At 38.6% G+C, this 24643-nt stretch overlaps 1 protein-coding gene across 1 annotated transcript; it reads right to left on the reverse strand.

Moving 5' to 3' along the window:
• Window positions 1-2753: 2753 nt before the first annotated feature.
• LOC114224019 (lymphotactin-like) lies at window positions 2754-6598 on the reverse strand. Its single transcript, XM_028123067.2, has 3 exons — window positions 6382-6598; window positions 3936-4050; window positions 2754-3067 (listed from the first exon to the last, which is right to left on the reverse strand). Exons 1-3 carry the CDS (start codon window positions 6440-6442, stop codon window positions 2905-2907), a joined length of 339 nt encoding a protein of 112 aa, XP_027978868.1. The 5' UTR covers window positions 6443-6598; the 3' UTR covers window positions 2754-2904.
• Between the last annotated feature and the right edge of the window lie 18045 nt (window positions 6599-24643).

Raw genomic sequence — 24643 nt, forward strand, 5'->3', positions numbered from 1 at the left:
TTTTAAAAATAATTGCATAGGAAAAAATCAAATGGGAAGTACTTGTTATGGTCTTCAAATACTTCTAATTTACCTTAGAGATTTATGAGATGATGTGGCCATGCTCTGAGAAATCCTATTTTACCTCCACGCTAGGGGGACTCCTGCACCCCACTCTCCTTCATGAGGCTGGGATAGCAGGGAAAGTCAATGTCTGAGATTAGGCTCAGTTTCTCAGTAACTCTGTGCTCTTAGCCAAGACACTCAATCTCTGTGTGGCTCATTTTCTCACCAATTAAATTATAGTGACAGTTTTAGACTCACTGTATTGTTACATCAGATACCTAGAAAAGCATAAAATACTATACAAATATTATAATCACAGTGAGGAATTTTCTAGTGTGGAGAAAAACATGTAATAACATCTTTCTTCAAACCAACTAAAGGTGCATCTTCCCAGCATTTTTTATGAATAATAATAATTCATAATTTTATATAAAATCAGAAATCCTTTGAGAGTACATTCCCAAGATAATCATTCCCTTCTCCATGTTATCTCTGTTTCTTGAACATGCTTATATTATTTCCTGTTTCAAGCCCTGTACTGCAGTTGGTTTGCTTACATCATAGTTTCATCCACTAGACTGTGAGTTCCTGAAGGCAGAAATGGTGTTTTACTTATCTTGATATATCCTGAGCTTAACACAGTGCCTGCCCTAAAGAAAGTACCCCAAAATGTTTGCTGAACTGAACATTGTTTTTAAAAAAAAAGTTTATTTTGAGGGCTCCTGGGTAGCTCAGTCAGCTAAGCATCTGCCTTCAGCTCAGGTCATGACCCCAGGGTCCTGGAATCAAGCCCCACATCAGGCTCCCTGCTCAGCAGGGGGCCTGCTTCTCCCTCTCCCGCTTCCCTTGCTTGTGTTTTCTCTCTCTCCTCTCTCCCTCCCTCCCTCACTCCCTCCCCCCCGTCAAATAAATAAATAAAATCTTTTTTTAAAGTTTATTTTGAGTTAAATATAATTTTAGAACTATAAAAGAGTAGACGTAGAATGAAGGAAATAAGCTAACATGTGTTCTTCCTCCCATCCATCCAACAAATGTTAACTGATGCCCTAGAGTTCTGTCCTAGGCTCTGAATAATACATACAAGCAGCTTCCAGTCTAATTGTGGGGATGGGGAGGGGAGGACACAGAGAGACAAATGAGCAATTTCAGTACAAATTGATAAATTTTTGGTTAAAGGTAAGTACAAGATGTCATAGGAGCACAAATAGTGGCCGCAGCCCCTAAAAAAAGAAAATAATATTCTGAGATCTCTTCTTCGTACATTATTTCTTTGAATTGAATTAAAATCCAATAAACCACCAGAGTATAGTTAGAAAACTCAGGTCCTACACAAATGAATTCAAAACATCCAGTCAATTAGTTAAAAGTTATGTACACTACTTGGCTGAAATCCCTTGACATCATATAGCACCACCTTAGATAATGTGGTAAGTTAACAAGATGTGCATACCCATATTCTTCCATTTGTCATATTATTATCTCATAGAAACCTCTAGGGTCTGGGACACATTTGGGAAATCAAATACACACCTCAGTCAAGAATCCATTCCGTTCCTCTTCTATGACTTTGCCATGTGTCACCCCTCGTAAAGCAAGTATTTTCTTCTTAGTCCTTGTTTCTTTAAGACCAGCTTTGAAAATTATCGTGAGCAAATAGAAGCGGGAGAGGATAGATGGGCCCACCTTTTGCTAGGAAGTGACTTTCTAATGGTTCCCACTCTGGCTCACCAGCTGGATGACTAGAAGTGAGCAGATTCCAACCAGCTGCCCTCCGTTAATCTCCGAAAGCGTTTGATATTGCTGAGTGCCCCCTGAGGACTAGATAGTAGTAAGTACTCCCTCGTCCCTTGAAATGATCAAGGCACAGTTAGTTCTTACTAGTTAGAGTCTCATAGAACCGGATGTATGCATCATGAGCTACGTGGATAGTATAGGCATAAACATGAATCAAATTGGCAATTTAATGAAAATAGAACAGAGCATGAGTCTGGGATTTTGCGAATGCCTAGATGAACATTTAATTAAAACTTTACTGCAAGTTGTGATCATATCCAAGAAATGTTCCAGGTTGACAGTGTTTGAGGTATTTAAAAGCTTACTGACGGCCAAGCATGCCTAGTATGATAAAGTAGTGACAATTACAGACAGCACAGGAAGACAGCAAGGTCATTGCCCATTTCAAAGAGCAATGACTGTTATTTGAATAAAATATCTTTTCACCAAAAGTCTAACCTTTGCTATCTTGACAAATGAAAGAACTGACAAGCCCTTTGTTTGTGTCCTTTCATAGGAAACCAAAAGAAACAGAGAGGTAAGAGAATTTGCTGGAGATCAAGCACGAGTGAAGCCATTTTTGAGTAGTGGACCCTCAGAATGGAAATGCAATGACAGTTGGCTTATTTTCTCCCCTATTTCATAAATAGAACTCTATTATGAAGACAGGTTGAAATAGTTCTTAAATTGTTGCCATTGTCACAATTGTCACTTGTCACAATTGTCACTTGCAAGCTGGAACCTAAGAATGATGACTATAGTTTTCATCTGTGACAAACACCGGCCAAAATCTCTCCCATCATGAATACCATCAATGGGAGAGACAATTAGGACCGAGACAGAGCATAAATGATATAGTATCTTTCCCAATACGTAATGAATAGACTTTGAGATTATTCTCAGTAATAAATATTTATTAATTAAAACATCTAAATGAATATGAAAGACATGAAAAATAAAAATACAAGAAAATAAGTTGGCTCATGCAGCACTTTTATAAAAAGTGAATATAATCTAACTAGTCCAGGAGTTTATAAAGAGAAATGAGCTAGCTGGTTAGTGAGGAAATGAGGGGCCAGAAGACCACTATGTAGTCAGGGTCACAGCTGTATTGGTGGAATGTTGGGCTCCTGTAGGCTTGGTCTGTTTCGTGTTTCTTCTGGTAGACGTGTCCACAATTTCTACTGCCTTTTTCACCCAATCAGCTTGTGGATCAGCACAGACTTTAAAGCCACGTCTGGTAATAAATCTGCAATGCAAGGAAAAGATAGAGTTAGTCACATCCTCACAGCCTTGGAACCAGGAGTTAAGATCAGACCAGATATAACAGGTAATATGCAGAAATTATTCTCAAAACCTTGACACCATAAATGAAAACCTTTCTCCTGCCATCTATTCTAACACAAAAGAGAAATACATCCACGTAATACCTAGCTCCTTTGTTCATCATAATTCTCAGACTCCTTTTTCCATCCAAGCTACCAAATGTTGTAACTACACTGGACATTTGAGGTCATCTAGTTCAATTATTACATATATCTTCCTTCTCACATCTAAACACATTCATCTTGTTTTCTGGACAGAGGTGATTTCTTTATTTAATCTCTTTGGGTAAAATTGCAATTATGTGTTGGGAAGAGCCGCTATTCTGAAAATGAGACCCTGGAAAGAGAACAGTACTATGTAGCTAGTTTTTCACACATTTCCTTAAGACATGGTAACTGATAAAACATGGCACTCTACTTTACTCTAGCACACCATAAGGAAAGGGAAGGGATGGGTAGAGAAGCATCCTACACCAGTGTTGTTATATGGTCAAATCCTGAGCCACAGCAGCCATCTCTAAACCTAACCCTCAGAACTGAGCACAATATTCATCCGTTTCCCAGTTAGATTCTACTGCTAAACTAAATCAGAAAAGAGGATGATATTCTTTATTTGATTGTCAAATTTTTTCACTAATTGCTATTTGGTGCTACATAAAGACATGGTTAATTGGAAAACCAAAGGGGCTGTTGGTTCAACTTGAGGTCTTCCCCCATGCCAACTTCCTGAGGAAGGCAGCATTTCTATACACTGTGTCCCATCAAGCCCAGCTTTTGGGGAGACAAACTCACATTACTGCTTTCATGGAGCCCTCCTTGATGGTGTAGGTCTTGATGTTTTTAATTGGTAGCCTCTTGGTCGTTAGACTTACACAGATGCTCTTTTCTAGGACTTCACTCCCCACACCTGGTAAAGAAAACCAAGAAGACAAACAAAAATAAATTATCATTTCAAATAGTATAAATGTTACAGTGCTGTAAATAAAATAACAAAGAGTGATGTGATAAAGAGTAATTTGGGGAAGGCAACATTAAAATGTGGGAAGAGGCACCTGTGTTATTTTAAAATGTTAAGGTGTAAGATATATAAAGGATGGAGTTCATAAACTGTTCATCCTCAACAGAAATCCACCCCCCCCAAGGAGATTTCTAAACTTCAATTCAGAGAGCAATCTTACATTGGAGAAGGGGAAATAACTTGGGAGAGCTAATAATATTAAAGGTTTGGTAGAATCTAATCAAGGTTTCTAAGTGCTGATTTTCTCCTAAGGTAAAATGACTGGTATTTGCTTCTCAGGGAAATATTCAGCTAAAAAGCATCTAAAGTAACAGCTGATGAGGATCAAGTCTGATCTACAGTGTTGCTGATATCAGAAGGCTTTTTTGAACATGAAACTAAATATAAGATATTTGTCAGCTAGCTGTGCCTCTCTTCATCCCTTCTTTCCAGCATTCCCAGTACGCCGTCCACACGTTCCTTACCACCCATCTTTGCCAATTTATGTTTAATGCTTAACTGTCTTTCAGCCCAGTGAAAGACAGAGATCTTTTCTTGTATTTCTCTCACTACTTAGGAAACAATATTTTTCTCCGAGAAGTACCTAACATGGACTCCCAAGACCCAAAGAATCCTACTAGACTCTAAACCCCCAAACCTTCTTATTCTCAGTAGTGTTATCACTGAAAATATCATGTTTGCTCCTGTTGCAGAGCTGACTCAGAGCAGAGATTGCTTTGCCCACAGTTGTACATAGAGGCTAATCCCCAGTGGGACTCATAGAGGACGTTCAAGGAGGAAGCTTGGGAAGTGACCCAAGTGTCTGCAGTCCTCCTCTGTCTCCAGCAGAGGGTCGCTGCCCCCAACCATACCTGGGTTTCCACCAAACAGCAGACCTATTGTCTCAGCAAAATGCCAGCCACATTGCAATATTTGGCCTAATTTACTAGCCTTATAGTTGTTGGTTACATCAATATTTATTTTGCCCACAATTTCAAGGAATTCCAGACTTTGCCACCTCTATTCATAGACACCCTTAGGGATCCATGATCAGATTCATACATCCTATTCTAAGTAGTAAGTCTACAAATTAGGCCCTTGAAAGGAGAGTTAACTGAAACATTAATTATACTTGAAGGATATTCTCTTTTATTGCCAGAGCCACAAGGAGAAGTAAACTTCAATCAGTTGGAGAAAAAAAAATGATCCTTTAAGAAAATATGTATAGAGGGCGCCTGGGTGGCTCAGTTGGTTAAGCGACTGCCTTTGGCTCAGGTCATGATCCTGGAGTTCCGGGATCGAGTCCCACATTGGGCTCCCTGCTCAGCAGGGAGTCTGCTTCTCCCTCTGACCCTCTTCCCTCTCTCATGCTCTCTATCTCTCATTCTCTCTTTCTCAAATAAATAAATAAAATCTTTTTAAAAAAAAAAAGAAAATATGTATAGAATAGTCAGGTGAGGCTCAGTATACCTAAGTCTCATCTGGGTATACCTTGCAGGTTTATCTGAATGTGTATAAGGCATTGATCTATTTGTTAGCACTTAACATATGGTCTCTTATAAATTAAATCTCTTATAAATCTATCATTAATGGGAAAAATATTCATAGCGGTAATAATAGACTCTCCCATATACTTGAAGGTAGTATTGATTTCCTGGGTATGAAGGCATGAGCTCCCAATCATTTTCTTAAAATAGAAATTATTGATTTTCTTCAGAATATACAACCTCCAACTCATCCCCACATTGTGACTAAACTTCCAAAATCTTTGAGAATTTACCAAGATTGTTATTAAATAGGCAAAAGCTACAAAGGCACATATAATCACCACCACCATTCCACAGCTAACATTAATCAAGAAATTATTACTAGTGAGGAAATCTGATAAGTATTCCTAAATCGTTAGGTTTGTGTGTTTGTTTGTTTCATTTTAATCCCAGGTGCGAGTATCTGTCATTATGTTCAGCTTATAAGTAAGCGTAGGTCCAGAGATGTTGCAAAATTTACCCCAAATCACGCAATTATGAAAAGTGGGAGCCAGATTGTAAGCAAGTTCTGTCTGTCTTCAGAATCTATAAAGTCCCTTGAACTCAAAGTTGTCATTCCCATTTTGCACATGGGAAGTCAGAGGCTTACCCTGGAGAAAGCAGTTTACTCCAGTCAAAACCTGAGTCAGATCCCAAATGTGTACCCGCCTGCCTGCGTATCTGTTCCTCTCTCATACAGAACCTTTCGACTTACCTTCCACGATGAATTCAGTGAGAAAGCAGACCCCAAGCAGGGCCAGGAGGAGAGGTCTCATAGCTGAGGTCCTGCTGAGCTATGAGAGGAGAAGGTGAGGAACGGCTGCTCTTAGAAGCCTCTTTATTCCTCCAGCGGTCAGCGTACTTCCTGTGGTGAGAGGGGGGCTTTTCAGGGTGGGTGTGGAATCGTGGAAAGTCTGTGCAGTACAGATGCTTTTTTCTTTAAGAAAAAGTTCCTTTGCCTCTGCTCATACTAACCCTACACCTTATGGTCTTCGCCCCTGCTCCTGTGGTTAACGTGTCAATGAAACCAAATGTGTGCATAAAGGAACGTGGTTGTCTCATCTCCTGCCACGAGCCGAAATTCAAATCTTCCACTGCAGACATGCCCCAAGGCCACATCGGTACCATGGCCCAGCACGGGGACAGTGTAAGGAAATGGGGTGCTGTGGTCACTGTGGTCCTGCTCCCCCACCTGTCTCATGTCACATCAGCTGTGACGTGAGGATTCCACCACTGTGGCTCACGACCCTCGATGCCATCCAGAGCAACTGTTTAGGGGGGCACAGGGACACTGCTGCCAATCTGATCTTCCCAGCTCTCTTTTTCTTTTCATTTCTCCCCTCTACCCTCATTCAGGTGACTCCCATTTCTTTACACCCCCTCATACCCAAGACACAGTTAAGTAAGTGTGTTTGGAGCATGTCTATATGCACATGTTTGGTTTATTGCAACTTAATATATACCTTTTAAAAACCTTTGAGGGGCATCTGGGTGGCTCAGTGGGTTAAGTATCTGCCTTGGGCTCAGGTCATGATCCCCGGGTCCTGGGATAGAGCCCCATGTCGGGCTCCCTGCTCAGTGGGGAGTCTGCTTCTCCTTCTCCTTCTGACCCTCCCCTCTGCTTGTGCTCATGTTCACTCTCTCTCTCTCTCTCTCTCAAATGAATAAATAAAAAATCTTTAAAAAATAAAAAAAAATAAAAACCTTTTGAAAAGTTGTCTTGACATGAACTTTATTTTGGAAAAAAAGCAAAAGAGAAAGAGAAAATTATCTATAATCATATCATTCTGACAGTTTTCATTTTTAAATCCTTTTTCCAGTAGATCTCTATTGGTACACATATGTTTGCAGACTTGTGACAATTATAAATACTGTTTTAGCACAGTGTAAATATCTTCCCATGGTTCTTCATACACTTCGTGTTTCTCATCTGAGTAAATATATGCACATACGCATTAAACTATTCCCTTATACCACCGTTCTATAGATCACATCTGTAAGGTAAGTTTTCAGTAACATATACTCAATCATTTCCCCTCAATAGCCAGAAGTTGGATCACTTGGCAAACTCATATGATCCTCTTTCAGTTCTTGCTCCATGTTACCATATAGTCTTCCCCAAATGTAGTTTCGACTTGCAATCTTCTAGCAGGGTCTGATTATATCAGTTGCAACTTCCTGGCACTCAGTTTGTTGTTGTTTTGTCTGGTTTTGCTTTACATAGGTATCTATAAAATGTATTTCTTAATTATGTGTTTGCACAAGCAGCTAAAAGGTTTGCCACTGCTATTAGGTATACGAGAATAATATTCTTATTCAACATATGTGTAGCTAAAAGGAATTGCCACTGCTGTTAGGGATACAAAAATGAATTCCTATACTTCCATGAAAATTATAGGCTAACTTCTAAGAGATTTTTCATTAATGGCATTTAATTTTCCAGCCAGACTTCACTCTGGACCTCAGAGTGGCCTTTTAGTTATCTCTCTCGACCTGGCTATACCATCAGTCCTTAACATCTGAACACATCTTTCCACTCAAAATTCTTTTCCTCCTATTACTCCCTGACATGGAAAAATATGCTATTTTCTATCCAATTTCCAAACATGGAACCTGGGGTCATCTTAGACTCATTGCTATCCGTTCATATGTCATCCCTAACAAAGCTGTACTAAGTAAACCTTCTAAGTTGCTCTTCAATAGGCCTGTTCCTCTCTTTCCACACTGCTGTAGGCAGGCCTTCATCATCCCTTGTTAGGACCACGGCAGTAGACCAACTGGTTTCCCAGCATCGGCTGTCCTCCCTTTCCAGTCTATTCTCCACACTATTGCCAGAGTTAATCATTCTAATGCATTAATCTAATCATGTTATTTCCCTACTGAGAACCTCTTCGCCAATTTCCATTGCCTACAGAATTTATTTCAAATTTCTTATTGTCCAATACAAGGTTGTTCAAGATCTAACACTGCTTTTCCTTTTAGACTCACTTTCCAGCCCTCACACACGCTCCCAAACCCCCAGCCTCGACAAACGTGCATGCATTCAACCTCATATCCTATCCTCTCTTATACCTCCCCCCACATATTGCTTCCTTTACCTAGCACGTCCGTCCCAGTTCCCTACTTGTAAACTGCTCCCCTTCCTACAAATTTTCCTGAATCTTTAGATAAAATTAAGTTGTGCCATCCTCTGTGCTTGTGTGTTTCTCTCCACCACGGTTCTATCACTAATCTTATTTTATTGCCCTACTCAATTATATTTCTGCATCTCCCACTAGATGGCAGGCTCCTTGAGAGTGGGGAACTTGATTTGGTCTTCACTGGGTCCCTGGCATTAGAAGAATGTCTGTTATGTAGTGGGACTTTCACCAAATAGTTTTTGAATAAATGAATTCTTCTTCAAAGACCATATTTAGGGTGATGGTACATTAAGTGAAGATTGACCATCTAGAAACACAAAGCCAGGAATTATGTCTGTGGTTTTCTCTTATGTTTTCAACCAAATAGGCAATGTGACCAATGGCTGAATATTTACTTAGCATATTGAAATGGAATTTCTTAAACTCTCAGAATGAATTATTCCCTTCCAGTTTTTTCACAGCATGACTAGAGTCTCTGGTGGGGAAGAATTAAGTAACAAGAAAGTAGAAACTGAATACAAAATGGGCCTAATCTGCTAATATGTGGACATTGATTAACAACAACCAGTGTTGCAAAAGGCAGGATTTCTTTATTTTTTATAACTGAGTAAGAGTCCATTCTATACATACACCATATTTTCTCTATCCATTCATCCATCAATGGACACTTAAGTTGTTTCCATGTCTTGGCTGTTGAGAATAATACTTCAGTGAGAATGAGGTACAGATATCCCTTCAAAATAGTTACTTCATTTCCTTTGGATATATACTGTTTTTTTGATAATAGCCTTTCCAACAGGTATGAGAGGATGTCTCGTTGTGGTTTTGATTTTCATTTCCCATTTTTATCAGGAGTGTTAAGCACCTTTTCATTTACTGTTGGCCATTTGTATGTCTTTGGAAAAGTGTCTATTCAGCCTATTTTTAATTGGATTATTTGGATTTTTTTTTTTTTTTTGCTAATGAGTGGGTTGCATGAGTTCCTTAATTTTTTGATATTAACCCCTTATCAGATAGGTGGCTTGCAAATACTTTCTCCCATTCTGTAGGCGGCCTTTTCATTTTGTTGATTGTTTCTTTTATTATGCTGAAGCTTTTTAGTTTGGCGTAGTCCCACTTATTTATTTTTAATTTGCTGCTTGTGCTTTTGATGTCATGCTCAAAAAGTCATTGCCAAACCAGTGTCAAGAAAGTTTTCTCCAGGGGCGCCTGAGTGGCTCAGTAATTAAGCGTCTGCCTTCAGCTCAGGTCATGATCCCAGGGTCCTGGGATTGAGCCCCACATTGGGCTCCCTGCTCAGCGGGAAGCCTGCTTCTCCCTCTCCCACTCCCCGTTTGTGTTCCTTCTCTCGCTGTGTCTCTCTGTCACATAAATAAATACTTTAAAAAAAAAAAGAAAAAAAAAGAAATTTTTCTCCAATATTTTGTTCCAGGAATTTTATGGTTCCAGGGATTAGATTTAAACATTTAATCCATTTTGAGTGAAATTTTGTGCGTGGTTTAGGTTAGAGGTCCAATTCCATTCTTTTACGTGTGAATATCCAATGTTCTCAGCACCATTTATTGAAGAGACTACCCTTTCTCCTACTGAGTAGTCTAGGCTCACTTGTCAAATACTAACTGACTACATAAGTATGGGTTTGTTTCTTGGCTCTTGATTCTGTTCCATTGGAGTATATGTCTGTCTTTATGCCAATACCATACAGTTTTGATTACCATAGTATTGTGATGCCTCTCATTTCTTTTTCTTGCTTAATTGTACTAGCTACTATGTCCAGTACTATGTTGAATAAAAGTGGCAAGAATAGACACCCTTGTCTTGTACCTGATCTTAGAAGAAAAGCTTTCCACTTTTTACCATTAAGTATGATGTTAGCTGTGGGCTTGTCATTATTGGCCTTGTTATGCTGAGGTACATTCCTTTTACATGGAATATGTATGAGAATTTTTATGTTATGAAAGGATGTTGAATTTTGCCAAATGATTTTTCTGCATTTATTGAGATAGTCGTATGAGTTTTATCTTTCATTCTATTAATGTGATTTACAGCATCTATTGATTTGCATATGTTGAACTGCTTATGCTGCATCTCTTAAGCTTTGTGATTCCATTTTCAGCTGTTTCAAGATTTTTTTAATTTTATTTCATTATGTTATGTTAATCACCACAATTACATCATTAGTTTTTGATGTAGTGTTCCATGATTCATTGTTTGCGTATAACACCCAGTGCTCCATTCAATATGTGCCCTCTTTAATACTCATCACCAGGCTAACCCATCCCCCCACTCTTCCCCTCTAGAACCCTCAGTTTGTTTCTCAGAGTCCATAGTCTCTCAAGATATTTTTAAATTTGCCTTTTGATTTCTTTTTTGACTCATTGTTCAGAAGCTTGTTATTTAATTTCCACATATTTGTAAATATTCCATCTTCCTCCTGTTACTGATTTCTAGTTGCATCCTATAGTGGTCAGAAAAGATTCTTGGTATGATTTCAGTCTTCCCAAATGTGCCAAGACTTGTTTTGTGACCTATCATGATCTGTCCTAAAGAATGGTCTGCATGTTCTTTGGAGGAATGTGTATTCTGCTGTTGTTGAATGGAATGATTTGTATATGTCTCTTAGATCCATTTGGTCCAAAGGTAGTTCAAGTCCAATGTTTTCTTATTGACTTTCTGTCTGAATAATCTATCCATTGTTGAAATCGAGCATTGAAGTCCCCTGCTATTACTGTATTGTTGGCTCTTTCTCCCTGCAGATCTCTTCGCATTATTTAATATACTTAGGTGCTCCAATATGTGTTAATCACTTAACTCTAGTGTAAAAGTTAAAGGACAAAAGTATTAAAAATAAATATAGCTATCATAATTTGTTAATGGATACACAACATAAAAAAGAAAATTATGACATAAGAGCATAAAAAGATAGAGTTTTAATATGCAATTGAAGTTAAATTGTTATCAGTTTACAGTAGATTGTTACATCTGTAAGATTTTCTTAAATTTTTTTTGTTATGTTAATCACCATACATTACATCATTAGTTTTTGATGTAGTGTTCCATGATTCATTGTTTGTGCATAACACCCAGTGCCCCATGCAGAGTGTGCCCTCTTTCATACCCATCACCAGGCTAACCCATCCTCCCACACCCCTCCCCTCTAGAACCCTCAGTTTGTTTTTCAGAGTCCATCGTCTCTCATGGTTCGTTCTCCCCCTCCGATTTCCCCCCTTTCATTCTTCCCCTCCTGCTATCTTCTACTTCTTTTTTTTTCTTAACATATATTGCATTATTTGTTTCAGAGGTACAGATCTGTGATTCAACAGTCTTGCACAATTCACAGCACTCACCATAGCACATACCCTCCCCAATGTCTTATCACTCAGCCACCCCATCCCTCCCACCCCCACCCAGTAACCCTCAGTTTGTTTCCTGAGATTAAGAATTCCTCATATCAGTGAGGTCATATGATACATGTTTTTCTCTGATGGACTTATTTCACTCAGCATAACACCCTCTAGTTCCATCCACGTTCTTGCAAAAGGCAAGATCTCATTCCTTTTGATAGCTGCATAATATTCCATTGTATATATACACCACATCTTCTTTATCCATTCGTCTGTCGATGGACATCTTGGCTCTTTCCACAGTTTGGCTATTGTGGACATTGCTGCTATAAACATTGGGGTGCACGTACCCCTTCGGATCCCTACATTTGTACCTTTGGGGTAAATACCCAGTAGTGCAATTGCTGGATCATATGATAGCTCTATTTTCAACTTTCAACTTTCAATTTTTAGTCCCCCACTATTATTGTATTGTTGTCAATGTGTTTCTTTGCTTTTGTTATTAATTGGCTCATATAATTGGCTGCTCCTATGTTAGGGGCATAGATATTTACAATTGTTAGATCTTCTTGTTGGATAGGCCCATTAAGTAGGATATAGTGTCCTTCCTCATCTCTTATTACAGTCTTTGGTGTAAAATCGAATTTGTCTGATATAAGGATTGCCACCCCAGCTTTCTTTTGGTGTCCATTAGCATGGTAAATGGTCTTCCACCCCCTCACTTTCAATCTGGGAGTGTCTTTGGGTCTAAAATGAGTCTCTTGCAGACAGCACATTGATGGGTCTTGTTTTCTTATCCAATCAGATAGCCTGTGTCTTTTGATTGGGGCATTTAGCCCATTTACATTCAGGGTAACTATTGAAAGATATGAATTTAGTGCCATTGTATTGCCTGTAAGGTGACTGTTACTGTATATTGTCTGTGTTCCTTTCTGGTCTATGTTGCTTTTAGGCTCTCTCTTTATTTAGAGGACCCCTTTCAATAGTTCTTGTGGGGCTGGTTTTGTGTTTGCAAATTCCTTTACTTTTTGTTTGTCCTGGAAGCTTTCTATCTCTCCTTCTATTTTCAATGACAGCCTAGCTGGATATAGTATTCTTGGCTGCATATTTTTCTCGTTTAGTGCTCTGAAGATATCATGCCAGTCCTTTCTGGCCTGCCAGGTCTCTGTGGATAGGTCTGTTGCCAATCTAATGTTTCTACCATTATAGGTTACATATCTCTTCTCCCGAGCTGCTTTCAGGATTTTCTCTTTGTCTCTGAGACTCATAAGTTTTACTATTAGATGTCAGGGTGTTGACCTATTTTTATTGATTTTGAGAGGGGTTCTCTGTGCCTCCTGGATTTTGATGCCTGTTTCCTTCCCCACATTAGGGAAGTTCTCTGCTATAATTTGCTCCAATATACCTTCTGCCCCTCTCTCTCTTTCTTCTTCTTCTGGGATCCCAATTATTCTAATGTTGTTTCGTCTTATCGTATCGCTTATCTCTTGAATTCTGCCCTCGTGATCCAGTAGTTGTTTATCTCTCTTTTTCTCAGTTTCTTTATTTTCCATCATTTGGTGTTCTATATCGCTGATTCTCTCTTCTGCCTCATTTATCCTAGCAGTTAGCAACCCCATTTTTGATTGCACCTCATTAATAGCCTTTTTGATTTTCGACTTGGTTAGATTTTAGTTCTTTTATTTTTCCAGAAAGGGTTTCTCTAATAACTTCCATGCTTTTTTCAAGCCCAGCTAGTATCTTTAAAATCATCATTTTGAACTCTAGGTCCGACATCGTACTAATGTCCGTATTGAGTAGGTCCCTGGCAGTCGGAACTACCTCTTGTTCTTATTGTTGAGGTGATTTTTTTCCAGCTTGTCATTTTGTCCAGAGGAGAATAGATGAATGAGAGAACAAAATGCCAACAGGGTAACAATGTCCCCAGAAAATATACTCTAAACAAATTAGAAAAGACCTGAAGCCAGGGGAAAAGAAAGGGAAAGAAAGAAAAAAGATAAAGATAAAAACAAAAAAAATAGAACAAAACAAAAAAAAACAGAATATGATCAAATATGATCAGGCTGGTGCATAGATCAGTGCCACACACGAGATTTTGGGTGTATTTTGGTCTGTTAGAAGAAAGTGCCTCCCAAAATTTTAAAGAAAAACTTATATATGTACAAAAATAAGGGTTGATACGATGAAGGGATGGAATATGACTGTAAAGATGAAAATTACAAAAAATTCTATAAAAAGATTTTAAGATAAGTTGTTTGACAAAAGAAAGAAGAGGATTTAAAAAAAAGGGGGGAGAGAATATGATCAGGCAGGAGACTAGAACAAAGCCATACACTAGAGATTTAGGGTATATTTTGATCTGTTAGAAGAAACTGTATCTCAAAATTTTAAAGAGAGAACAACTTACATATATATGCCAAAAATAAGGGTAACTACTATGAAGGCATTGAGTATGACCCTAAAAATGAAAAATAAAAATGTTTTTTAAAAAAGGGATTGATAAGATGTTGGTTGAAAAAGGGAAAAAGAAAAATTCAAAAAAAAAGTTAAAAAAATTAACTTTGAAAGACTAAAGAATCATGGTTAAAAAAAACCATGAATTCTATGTGCAGTATTCCCCCAGCACTGGAGTTCTGCCGTTCTCATTCATCAGTAAACTGGGTCTTGGCTGGCGGTTCTTGCTGATCTTCTGGGGGAGGAGCCTGTTGCCATGGTTCCCAAATGTCTTTGCCGGAGGTGGAATTGCCCCGCCCTTGCCGGTCCAGGCCAAGTAATCTGCTCAGGTTTGCTCTCAGGATCTTTTGTTCCCTGCAAGCTTTCTGTACAGCTTTGGAGGACGAGAGTGAAAATGGCAGCCTTCCAATATCCAGCCCAGAGGAGCCGAGACCTCGGGACCCTACTCCTCAGTGCATCCCCAGAGAAAAGCAGTCATTCACTCCCATCTCCCCAGTCTCCGGCCGCACTCCATGCTCACCCAGCCTGTGACCGAGCATTTCTATCTTTGGCACCCGACTCGGTGTGGAGTCTCCAACCCAGCAGATCCCTGTGGCGTGCTCCCGCGCCACTCCTCCCAGGGCAGGAAAGGGAGTCTCCTCGGATCTGACATTTGTTGGGTCCCTGCTGGAGGAGCAGTGGCCCGACTGTGTCGCCGATCACAGCTTATGGCAACCCCGAGCTGAGAGCCCGTACCTCGGCCCTGTCTCTGCAGCTGGCTTCCCCGCTCCGAGACCTGGGAGCTCTGCCACACTCAGGCACCCCTGGTCTTTCTGTGACCCCGAGGGTCCTAAGACCACACTGTCCCAGCGAGGGTTCCACCCCCTGCTTAGCCACTGGAGCGACGTCCCTCAGCGAAGCCGACTTCTAAAAATTCCAATTTTGTGCTTTCCGGCTCTATCACTTGCCAAAAGCGGCCAAGGAGGCCCCCTCCCCCGCCGTCTATCCTCCCGGATATCGCCTCGGATTCACTTCTCCGCACGTCCTACCTTCCAGAAAGTGTTCGCTTTTCTGTTCAGAGGTTATTGCTATTCTTTTCTTCAATGTCCTGTTGAGTTTGTAGGTGTTCAGAATGGTTTGATCCCTATCCAGCTGAATTCCTGAGACCAGACAAAATCCAGGTCTCCTACTCCCCATCTGTAAGATGTTTTATGCAAGCCTCGTGGTAACCACAAAGCTAAAACCTATAGTAAACACAAAAAAGATAAAGAGATGGGAATCAAAAAATACCATTACAGAAAAATCATTAACTCACAAACAAATACAGAAAGAGGGGCGCCTGGGTGTCTCAGTCAGTTAAGTGTCTGACTCTTGATCTCAGTTCAAGCACCTAATTGGGCTCCATGCTGGCTGTGGAGCCTACTTTAAAAATAGAAAGAAAAGTAAAGAAAAAGAAATACAGAAAGAGAGAAGGAAAGAAACAAGAGAACTACAAAACAACCAGGGGAAAATAAGTTGGCATTAGTAAGTCCTTACCCATCAATAATTCCTTGAAATGTAAATGGGTTAAATTCTCAAATCAAAAGGCATAGAATGACTGAATGGATTAAAAAAAAAAAATACCCAACCATGTGTTGCCTCACCTCAGCTTTAAGGGTACATATCAGCTCAGAGTAAGGGGATGAAAGAAGATATTCCATGCAACAGAAATCCAAACGAGGGAAGAGGTAACTATACTTAGACAAAATAGACTTTAGGTCAAAACCTGTAACAAGAGGCAAAGAAGGTGATTATATAATGACAAAGGGGCCAATACATCAAGAGGATATAAAATTATAAATATATATGCACCCAAAGTCATTACAAGGGCTTACAAATGCTTCCATGACCTGTGCCTTCTTCTCACTCATTCTCTAACATCATCTCCTGCTACTCTTTCTCCCTTTTAACCTCCACTGCAGTCACAATGACCTTTTGCTATTTCTCAGACATGTCAGCCAGGGTCCTACCTCTGAGACTTTTCACTAGCTGTTTACTCTGCCTGATGGTCTCTTCCCACAGATATAAGCATGGCTCACTCCCATTGCTTTCTCATTGTGGCTTTTCCTGACCACCCAATTGAAAACTGCGCCCACATACCAATTTTGGTATCATTTGATCTTTCCTTGCTGCTCTATTTCCATGCATGGTACTTAGCACCATGTAGTATAACCATATAATTTGCTTGTGGATTTTTAACATTTTCCATCTCCTTCCAGAAATTTTTTGTCCTTTTCATTCCTCAGAGTCTAGGGCAATGCCTGATGCAGAGAAGGTGCTGGATTAACATATTCAGAATAAATGTAAATGCATAAGAGTACATAAGCACAAGCAAACATAAACATTTATACCTGTGAAGTCTAGTACTCTGGAACATCAGTACCACTTATATATCTGTGACCACACAATGGGATGGTAGAATCCATTTTTGAAGAAAAACATTCACTTTTGAGGGAAGAAGATATAAGTATGAAGGGTACAAATAAGAAAATACAATATATCTCTTCTTTTTATTTTTTAGTCTAAATATTTTGATTCATCTGAAAAAAGTTAATTTGTATTTCATCATACATAACAGATAATCTACATAAAAATGTCTTTGTAGAATGCGTATTTGTGTAACATTCCATTTTTGGATAGTTTGTCATTTTAGTATGAGTATGTAAAAATTCTTTATGTATTCACCATACTAATTCTTTGTCAATTGCAGGTATTGCAAGTATTTTCTCTCAGTTAGTAGCTTGTCTTTTCACTTTCTCTATCATGTCTTTGATAACAAAAAAATACTGATTTTAATGTAATCAAATTTATCAATGTTTTATTATATGGTTGTTGCTTTTTGCACCTTAATAAATTTTTCCCTTCCCCAAAGTCAGAAAGACTTACCCCTATGAAAAGTTTTAAAGTCTTGCATTTGACACTTAAATTTTTAATCTTTCTGGTGGTTATTTCTGTATGTGATATGAGATAGAGATACAAATGCATTTTTTTTTCTCTTTGGATAACTGAATTTTCTAGCTCTGGTTTTGGAGTAGTTTCTCTTTGTCCCACACTACTGTCATATATCAAAGGTCCATGTATATGGGCATCTGTTCTATATTCTCTAGTCTGTTCCATTGGTAATTTGGATATCCGTGACTCACAGCATTCTATGTTAATTACTATAGTCTTTTAATTTAACTTTAATGTCTAATAGGGCAAGCCCTCTTTTTTCTTTTTCTTCAGAAGTACCTTGGCTTCAGTACAATCCAGCAATTGCACTACTGGGTATTTACCACAAAGATACAAATGTAGGGATCCGAAGGCGTACATGTACCCCAATGTTTATAGCAGCAATGTCCACAATAGCCAAACTGTGGAAAGAACCAAGATGTCCAACAACACATGAATGGATAAAGAAGATGTGGTATATATATACAGTGGAATATTATGCAGCCATCAAAAGGAATGAGATCTTGCCATTTGCAACAACGTGGATGGAACTGGAGGGTGTTATGCTGAGTGAAATAAGTCCATCAGAGAAAGACATGCATCATATGACCTCACTGATATGAGGAATTCTTAATCTCAGGAAACAAACTGAGGGTTGCTGGAGTGGTGGGGGGAGGGAGGGGCTGGCTGGGTGATAGACATTGGGGAGGGTATGTGCTATGGCGAGCGCTGTGAATTGTGCAAGACTGTTGAATCACAGATCTGTACCTCTGAAACAAATAATGCAATATATGTTAAGAAAAAAAAAAGAAGAAGAAGATAGCAGGAGAGGAGGAATGAAGGGGAGTAAATCGGAGGGGGAGACCAACCATGAGAGATGATGGACTCTGAAAAACAAACTGAGGGTTCTAGAGGGGAGGGGGGTGGGGGGATGAGTTAGCCTGGTGATGGGTATTAAAGAGGACACGTTCTGCCTGGAGCACTGGGTGTTATGCACAAACAATGAATCATGGAACACTACATCAAAAACTAATGATGTAATGTATGGTGATTAACATAACAATAAAAAATTTTAAAAAAAAGAAAAAAGAAAAATAAACTATTGTGCTTAAAAAAAAAAAAGAAGTGCCTTGGCTTCAGCTCACTAGTGATCATGAGAATGTAAATCAAGACCATGGCATGAACCCATTTTATTCCCATTCAAATGACCAGAATTAAGAAGTTTGATAATACTTCTGTGATGGCAAAGATATAGATCAACATCTATTACTCATGGCATTAGAAACTGGTACAACATTTAGAAAAGCAGTTTGGTATTATTATGTAAAGCTAAACATTTGCATACTGTGTAGCTCCAGAAACTCTACTCTTGTATATAGATAAATGTAGGTATAGGTATATACTTAGGTAACAGCAAAAGGAAGGAGTACAAAGATATAAGTTATTTGGAATGTTCAAGTCTTTAGATTGGGGATAGGTTTGTGGTGGTACATTATACAGTTTAATTAATTGAATAAAAGAGGGTCATATATAGACCAAAGGGAATGACGTATAACGGTATAACTCAGATTAGACCAACTGCTATGGCAAACGAGCTCAAACTCTCAGTGGCATAACATTGAAAAAGTTTATTATTCACTCACACAAAAATCAATGCAGAAGTGCTTGGTCAGTTGTCTTTCTCAGAGGTCCTCCGCCAAAAGGTGTTTCAGGAATCTAAGCTGATTCCACCTTTGGGCAGCCCTTAGGGCCTGGGAGTCCTTGTCTTCCAGCTACAAGACAGGGAACAGAAGACCATGGGAAAAGCACACCTACACTTAACTACTTTGACCTGGAAGTGATACTTATTCCTTGGTCCCATTTCATGGGTAAGAACTAGTTATCTGGTCCCATTTAGACACAAGGATAGAGTGGGAGAAGGGGGTTGCATCTATGAAATGTAATCTAGATCTGTGCCTGGAAAGAAGAGCAATTAAGGCTTACTGTGTCCTGCCGCAGTCATGCCAACTGTGATTAATCCAATTGTGCCACGAGGTTCCATTTTTTAAAGGACAAAAATAAAGGAAAGATTACAATGACTATTGTTTTCTTTAAAACATGCTCCAAGTACAACATCTCTTAAATTATACTTAGTTTTTTCCCTAAATTAAAATAGCTTTGTTATATTTTTTCTGATAAGAACAGTGTAACTGTTGTAAAAAAAAAAATCAGACACTATAGAAAAGTTAAAAAAGAAAGAAAAATTCACCTAAATCCCACTGCCCAGAGATAACAATTTATCCACTGTTGATGGACCTTCCTCCAAACATCTTTCTAGGTGAGATATGCCTGTGTATATTATATCCCTTTACCATCTTTCTATAGCATTCGATGGCTGAAGATTCATTGTACATTTGCAGTGTGTGAGGTTTGGGGCTAAGCATTTAAGGGCATTAGCCCATTTAATCCCTATAGCAATATAATGAATTGAGCAGAGTTATTATTTACATATTATAGATGAGAGAATTGAGGCTAGGATAGGTTAAGTAATTCACTCACAATTACAAAGCTGAGTGATATTAAAGTGAAGATTCAAACTCAGATCTGCCATATTCCAAAGTCAACTCTTAACCAGTGCCCTGTCAGATACTCTCTGATGCACTACTACTCCCCTATTGCTAATCCTGGGTTATTTCCTTCTTTTTTTAACCCTAGACCACATAGCAAGAATATACATGTCTTCAAACTTTGTATAATTTTCTGTGTATCTCTTTGTCATAAATTCCCTCCGGGAAATTTGTGCAAGATGGTCTCTTACTTTCATACATTCTGCTTCCTTAAGAAGTAGTGCAAAGGTTGAATATATAAAATGAAGCTGGCTGGCAAATTTGTGCCACATAAGATAACTCTCAATGGTCATTGCTTGTCCACTGGCCTACAAAGACAAATTTGTTACATGAAAGTCAATTCATGGGGGTGACTGGGTGGCTCAGTCGTTGGGTGTCTGCCTTCAGCTCTGGTCATGATCCCAGGATCCTGGGATCAAGCCCCGCATTGGGCTCCCTGCTCAGCCAGGAGCCTGCTTCTTCCTCTCCCACTCCCCCTGCTTGTGTTCCCTCTAGCTGTCTCTCTCTCTGTGTCAAATAAATAAATAAAATCTTTAAAAAAAGAAAGAAAGTCAATTCATGGATATTTATGTATAATGTATGAAACTGCAGCTTAGAGTAAGGTCAAAATAGGAGCTGATATACACTCCCACCAGTAAGGCATGAAAGTACCTGTTTTCCCAAATCTACCAACACTGGGTTTTAGCAACCATTTTAACCATTGCAAACTTATGCATGAAAGGTTAAAGATTATATCTTATTGCTGTTCAGTTTTAATTGCTTTGACTACTGGTGATGTTAATAATCCTTTATGAGTTGCCTTTTCCTATTTTTGCCCATTTCCATTGGAATGTTTGTACCTTTCTTTTTTATTGGTGAGAGTGCTTTGTCATTTTATTACAACTATTTTTCTACTAAGTTTCCTGACTATTGCAATGCTAGTTACACATAAAAAGTAAGGATCCTAGCTATATTCATATTTATGCAGTTCTAATTTCTGAAAGGAACTACAAATACTTGCTGCAAACCTCAAGAATATCTTTGCTAACAGAAAACCTCAGCTTAAAAATACAGATAAAACATTTTAGTTTTCTTATCTGGTCTGAGATCTGGACCAGGAGTTTCTATGATGGGAAAGTATCTTGTAGTTCTGACATTTTCTTTGGGGACTCTCACCAAATCAATAATGAACACAACGCTACTTATTATTACTTCTACTGTGTGTTCCTTAGTTATTAAGTAGGTGACTTATCACAAGGAAATACCACTGAAAAGAGAATAAAAGAAACTCTATGCCATGAATATCAGAAGAGGTCCTACCACAAACTAGCTTTGAGGACTCAGCCATTCATTCAGGCCTTTCAGTGACCCGGTGCTCCTATGTTTACCTCTATCAACCTCATGGAAATATGGTGGAAACTGGTAATATTATGTCAGATAACATATAAATACTCAGATAACATACAAATTACAAGTCTAATTTGTAACCATGTTCTCTCTCTTTTGCCATGTAAATTAGACCGCAGTCTATAAGACAATAATGCAATTAGGAAAATGATGTTAAGAAAATTACAGTTTGTGGATACATTTTTATCTTTAAGTTCAGGATAATTAAAGAGGAGAGAGAGAGTGTGTATGTGCTAATATGAACTGAGGGAGTAGCCTGTGCATGTTCCCAGGAGTTTTTAAGCAGTTTGGCAGGTGCTGCCAGTGAGTACCATGAAAATAAGTAAATAAACATATTCTGATTTTTCAGTTGCCACCAAAAGTCCACCTGACCCAAAGCAATTCTCCCATCATTCTGACATAATATCCAAAATCCCTCCATTAAAATCATTCACTCATGAAGTTATTTATTCATTCAAGAAAGATAGTTCTTACTATGTATAAGATACTATCTTAGAAACAGGAGAAAAGAAAAGAACAAGAGATGATTCATGTTCTGGTGAGTGATCTATATCTATATACATATAAATATATATCATAATCCATTGCAACATAACAAGTGTTATAGTAGTTTGATCAATTACTTGAAATGGAACATTGAATGTTCAGGAGCCACAAATAATCCTGGAATAAATGAGGCATATAGCCTCACTCTCAGGCATTAATACTGAACTATGGTTAATATATTACATCATAGATTGTCACCCTGTGAAGCAGAGAAGTTTCCTAAAGAATTGCACAGCGAAGTTAAGTTCTGAAGAACAACAAGAAGTGTAGGTCAACAATGACTTCTCAAAGTATTTTATACCAAACACTAGTTCTATTAGTTATTCTGTGAAAAAAGGAGAGTCCATTTCTAATCAGCTTGGAAATTTTTGTGCAATTTATGAAATCACAGTGTGTATCACCATATTAAAATCTCTGAAAAGTCCTGCAGTAAAAAGTGGCTAACCCCACATTTCCTAAACATTTTTAAGTTACAGAACCCTTTCTCATAGAAGAATTAAACCAGCTGGAGATGCATTTTAGAAACACCAATCTAGAACAAGGATTCTGTCCAGGGATGGTGGTACTAAAAATGTAGGTATGATAGGGATAGATACTACACATAGCAGTGTCCAAGCTAGAGCCTGCCCAGAAGGAGGAGGGGTTGGAGATCATTTGATGGTGAATTCAACACAGGTGGAGACAGAGAACTTGATGCTAGGTGGAAATCCAACTGAATTATACATTTTTCAGTTGAATTCCCCAGCTTGCAGACAAATCTTGTGGTACTTTTCTCCCTGATTACTACCCTGCTTCTGCTTATTTTCCAATAAAATTATACATCTTTTTCTCACAGTTTACAAAAAAAAAAAAAAAATGTCTTATTCAGTAACCAGTTAATACAATAGCTGATGCTGCTTACTTCCAGAAATCACTAATAAGGAATTGCTTAGCTTTTACATGATAGGTTATTTTTTTTTAATTTTACATGGGATACTGTGCAAAGAAAATTTTTTCCCTCCAAAACACAAGAGTTACATAGACTAAAAATAGCTATTTCCCTACCTTGGACTTTGAGTAGTCAAACCTATAAAATTAATAATTTGAGTTATTGAGGGTTTTTTTTTTTTTAGGTACTGACATCTAATGAACTGTGCTAGAAAGATGTTACCTATAACAGACAGATATTATTAGTAGTAAGTTTGTTTCAATAGCATAACTCAGGGATCAGCACAACACATCCATCTCATGTTTTGTAAATAAAGTTTTATGGAACACATCAATGTCCATTTGCTTATGTATCATTGATGGCTGTTTGCACACTACCACAGCAGAGTAGATGAGTTGCATGGTCTTAAAGCCTAAGATATTTGCTGCCTTTCCCTTTATAGAACAAGTGTGCATCTCTGACTTGTATACATAATTAAAACCAGTTATGTTCAATAGAATATCAACTATATCAAACATGCAGAGAAGGGGAAAAAAGACTAAAGAAGTACACCAAAACACTTATGAGAATTCCACCAGGAAGTTACCAAATTCATGGTCAAGCTGACAGGGTGAGGATGAAATCTAATAAAAGCTAGCTTCTGACATTTCAAGCTTCTGTATCATTTGTAGCTATTTTATTTATTCTTTGATAGTGAAAGGACATGGTGCTAATAGGCAGGAGCTTTCTCATTAGGTGAGTTCATATTTACCTTTCTTTCTTGATAAAAGGTACACTACCACCCAAAAAGAACTCAAATTTCTAAAAGGGTTGTGGTAATCAGAAGGTTAAAAACCACTGCTCTGCACTACATAGACATGTACTATTCATGACCAGGAGTCTGAAGGATCTAGGTGACACAGGAAATGTTGCAGACTGACCACCACACACAAGTGGCTTAAAAATAGTCTCCAGTAGGGGCACCTGGGTGGCTCAGTCGTTAAGTGCCTGCCTTCGGCTCAGGTCATGATCCGGATCGAGCCCCGCATTAGGCTCCCTGCTCTGCGGGAAGCCTGCTTCTCCCTCTCCCACTCCCCCTGCTTGTGTTCCCTCTCTCGCTGTGTCTCTCTCTGTCAAATAAATAAAATCTTTAAAAAAAAAAATAGTCTCCAATACATTGTTTATTGTTCACAGGTCACTTGGGGAACCTCACCAGAATAAGCCATAGAGTCAAAGTAACCAACTATCCAGGGAAGGTTAGGCTGGGAAGAAGAAAGGTGCCTAGCCTCTATATCAAGTTAACCACTTTGCCAGGAAATTAAAGTCAATAAGCAAAGGAGTAGTTGTTTTGGTTTTGGTTTTGGTTTTCCAGAAAGCTGTCACTTTCAGCCACATGCAGAAGAATGAAACTGGACCATTTCCTGACACCACACACAAAAATAGACTCCAAATGGTTGGAAGACCTAAATGTGAGACAGGAGTCCATCAAAATCCTAAAGGAGAACACAGGCAGCAACCTCTTCCACCTCAGCCCCAGCAACTTCTTCCTAGAAACATCCCCAAAGGCAAGGGAAGCAAGGGCAAAAATGAACTATTGGGACCTCATCAAGATAAAAAGCTTTTGCACAGCAAAAGAAACAGTCCA

This window comes from Eumetopias jubatus, unplaced genomic scaffold (assembly GCF_037043125.1).
Source record: "Eumetopias jubatus isolate StellerSeaLion01/CBP00866 unplaced genomic scaffold, mEumJub1_p1.0 scaffold_12, whole genome shotgun sequence".
Lineage (NCBI taxonomy): Eukaryota > Metazoa > Chordata > Mammalia > Carnivora > Otariidae > Eumetopias > Eumetopias jubatus.

Coding starts and splice junctions, on each gene's coding strand:
- LOC114224019 (XM_028123067.2), bottom strand. CDS start 6,442: ATGAGACCTCTCCTCCTGGCCCTGCTTGGGGTCTGCTTTCTCACTGAA. Junction 4,051..6,381: donor CACTGAATTCATCGTGGAAG/GTAAGTCGAAAG, acceptor TTTCTTTACCAG/GTGTGGGGAGTGAAGTCCTA. Junction 3,068..3,935: donor GGCTCCATGAAAGCAGTAAT/GTGAGTTTGTCT, acceptor CTTGCATTGCAG/ATTTATTACCAGACGTGGCT.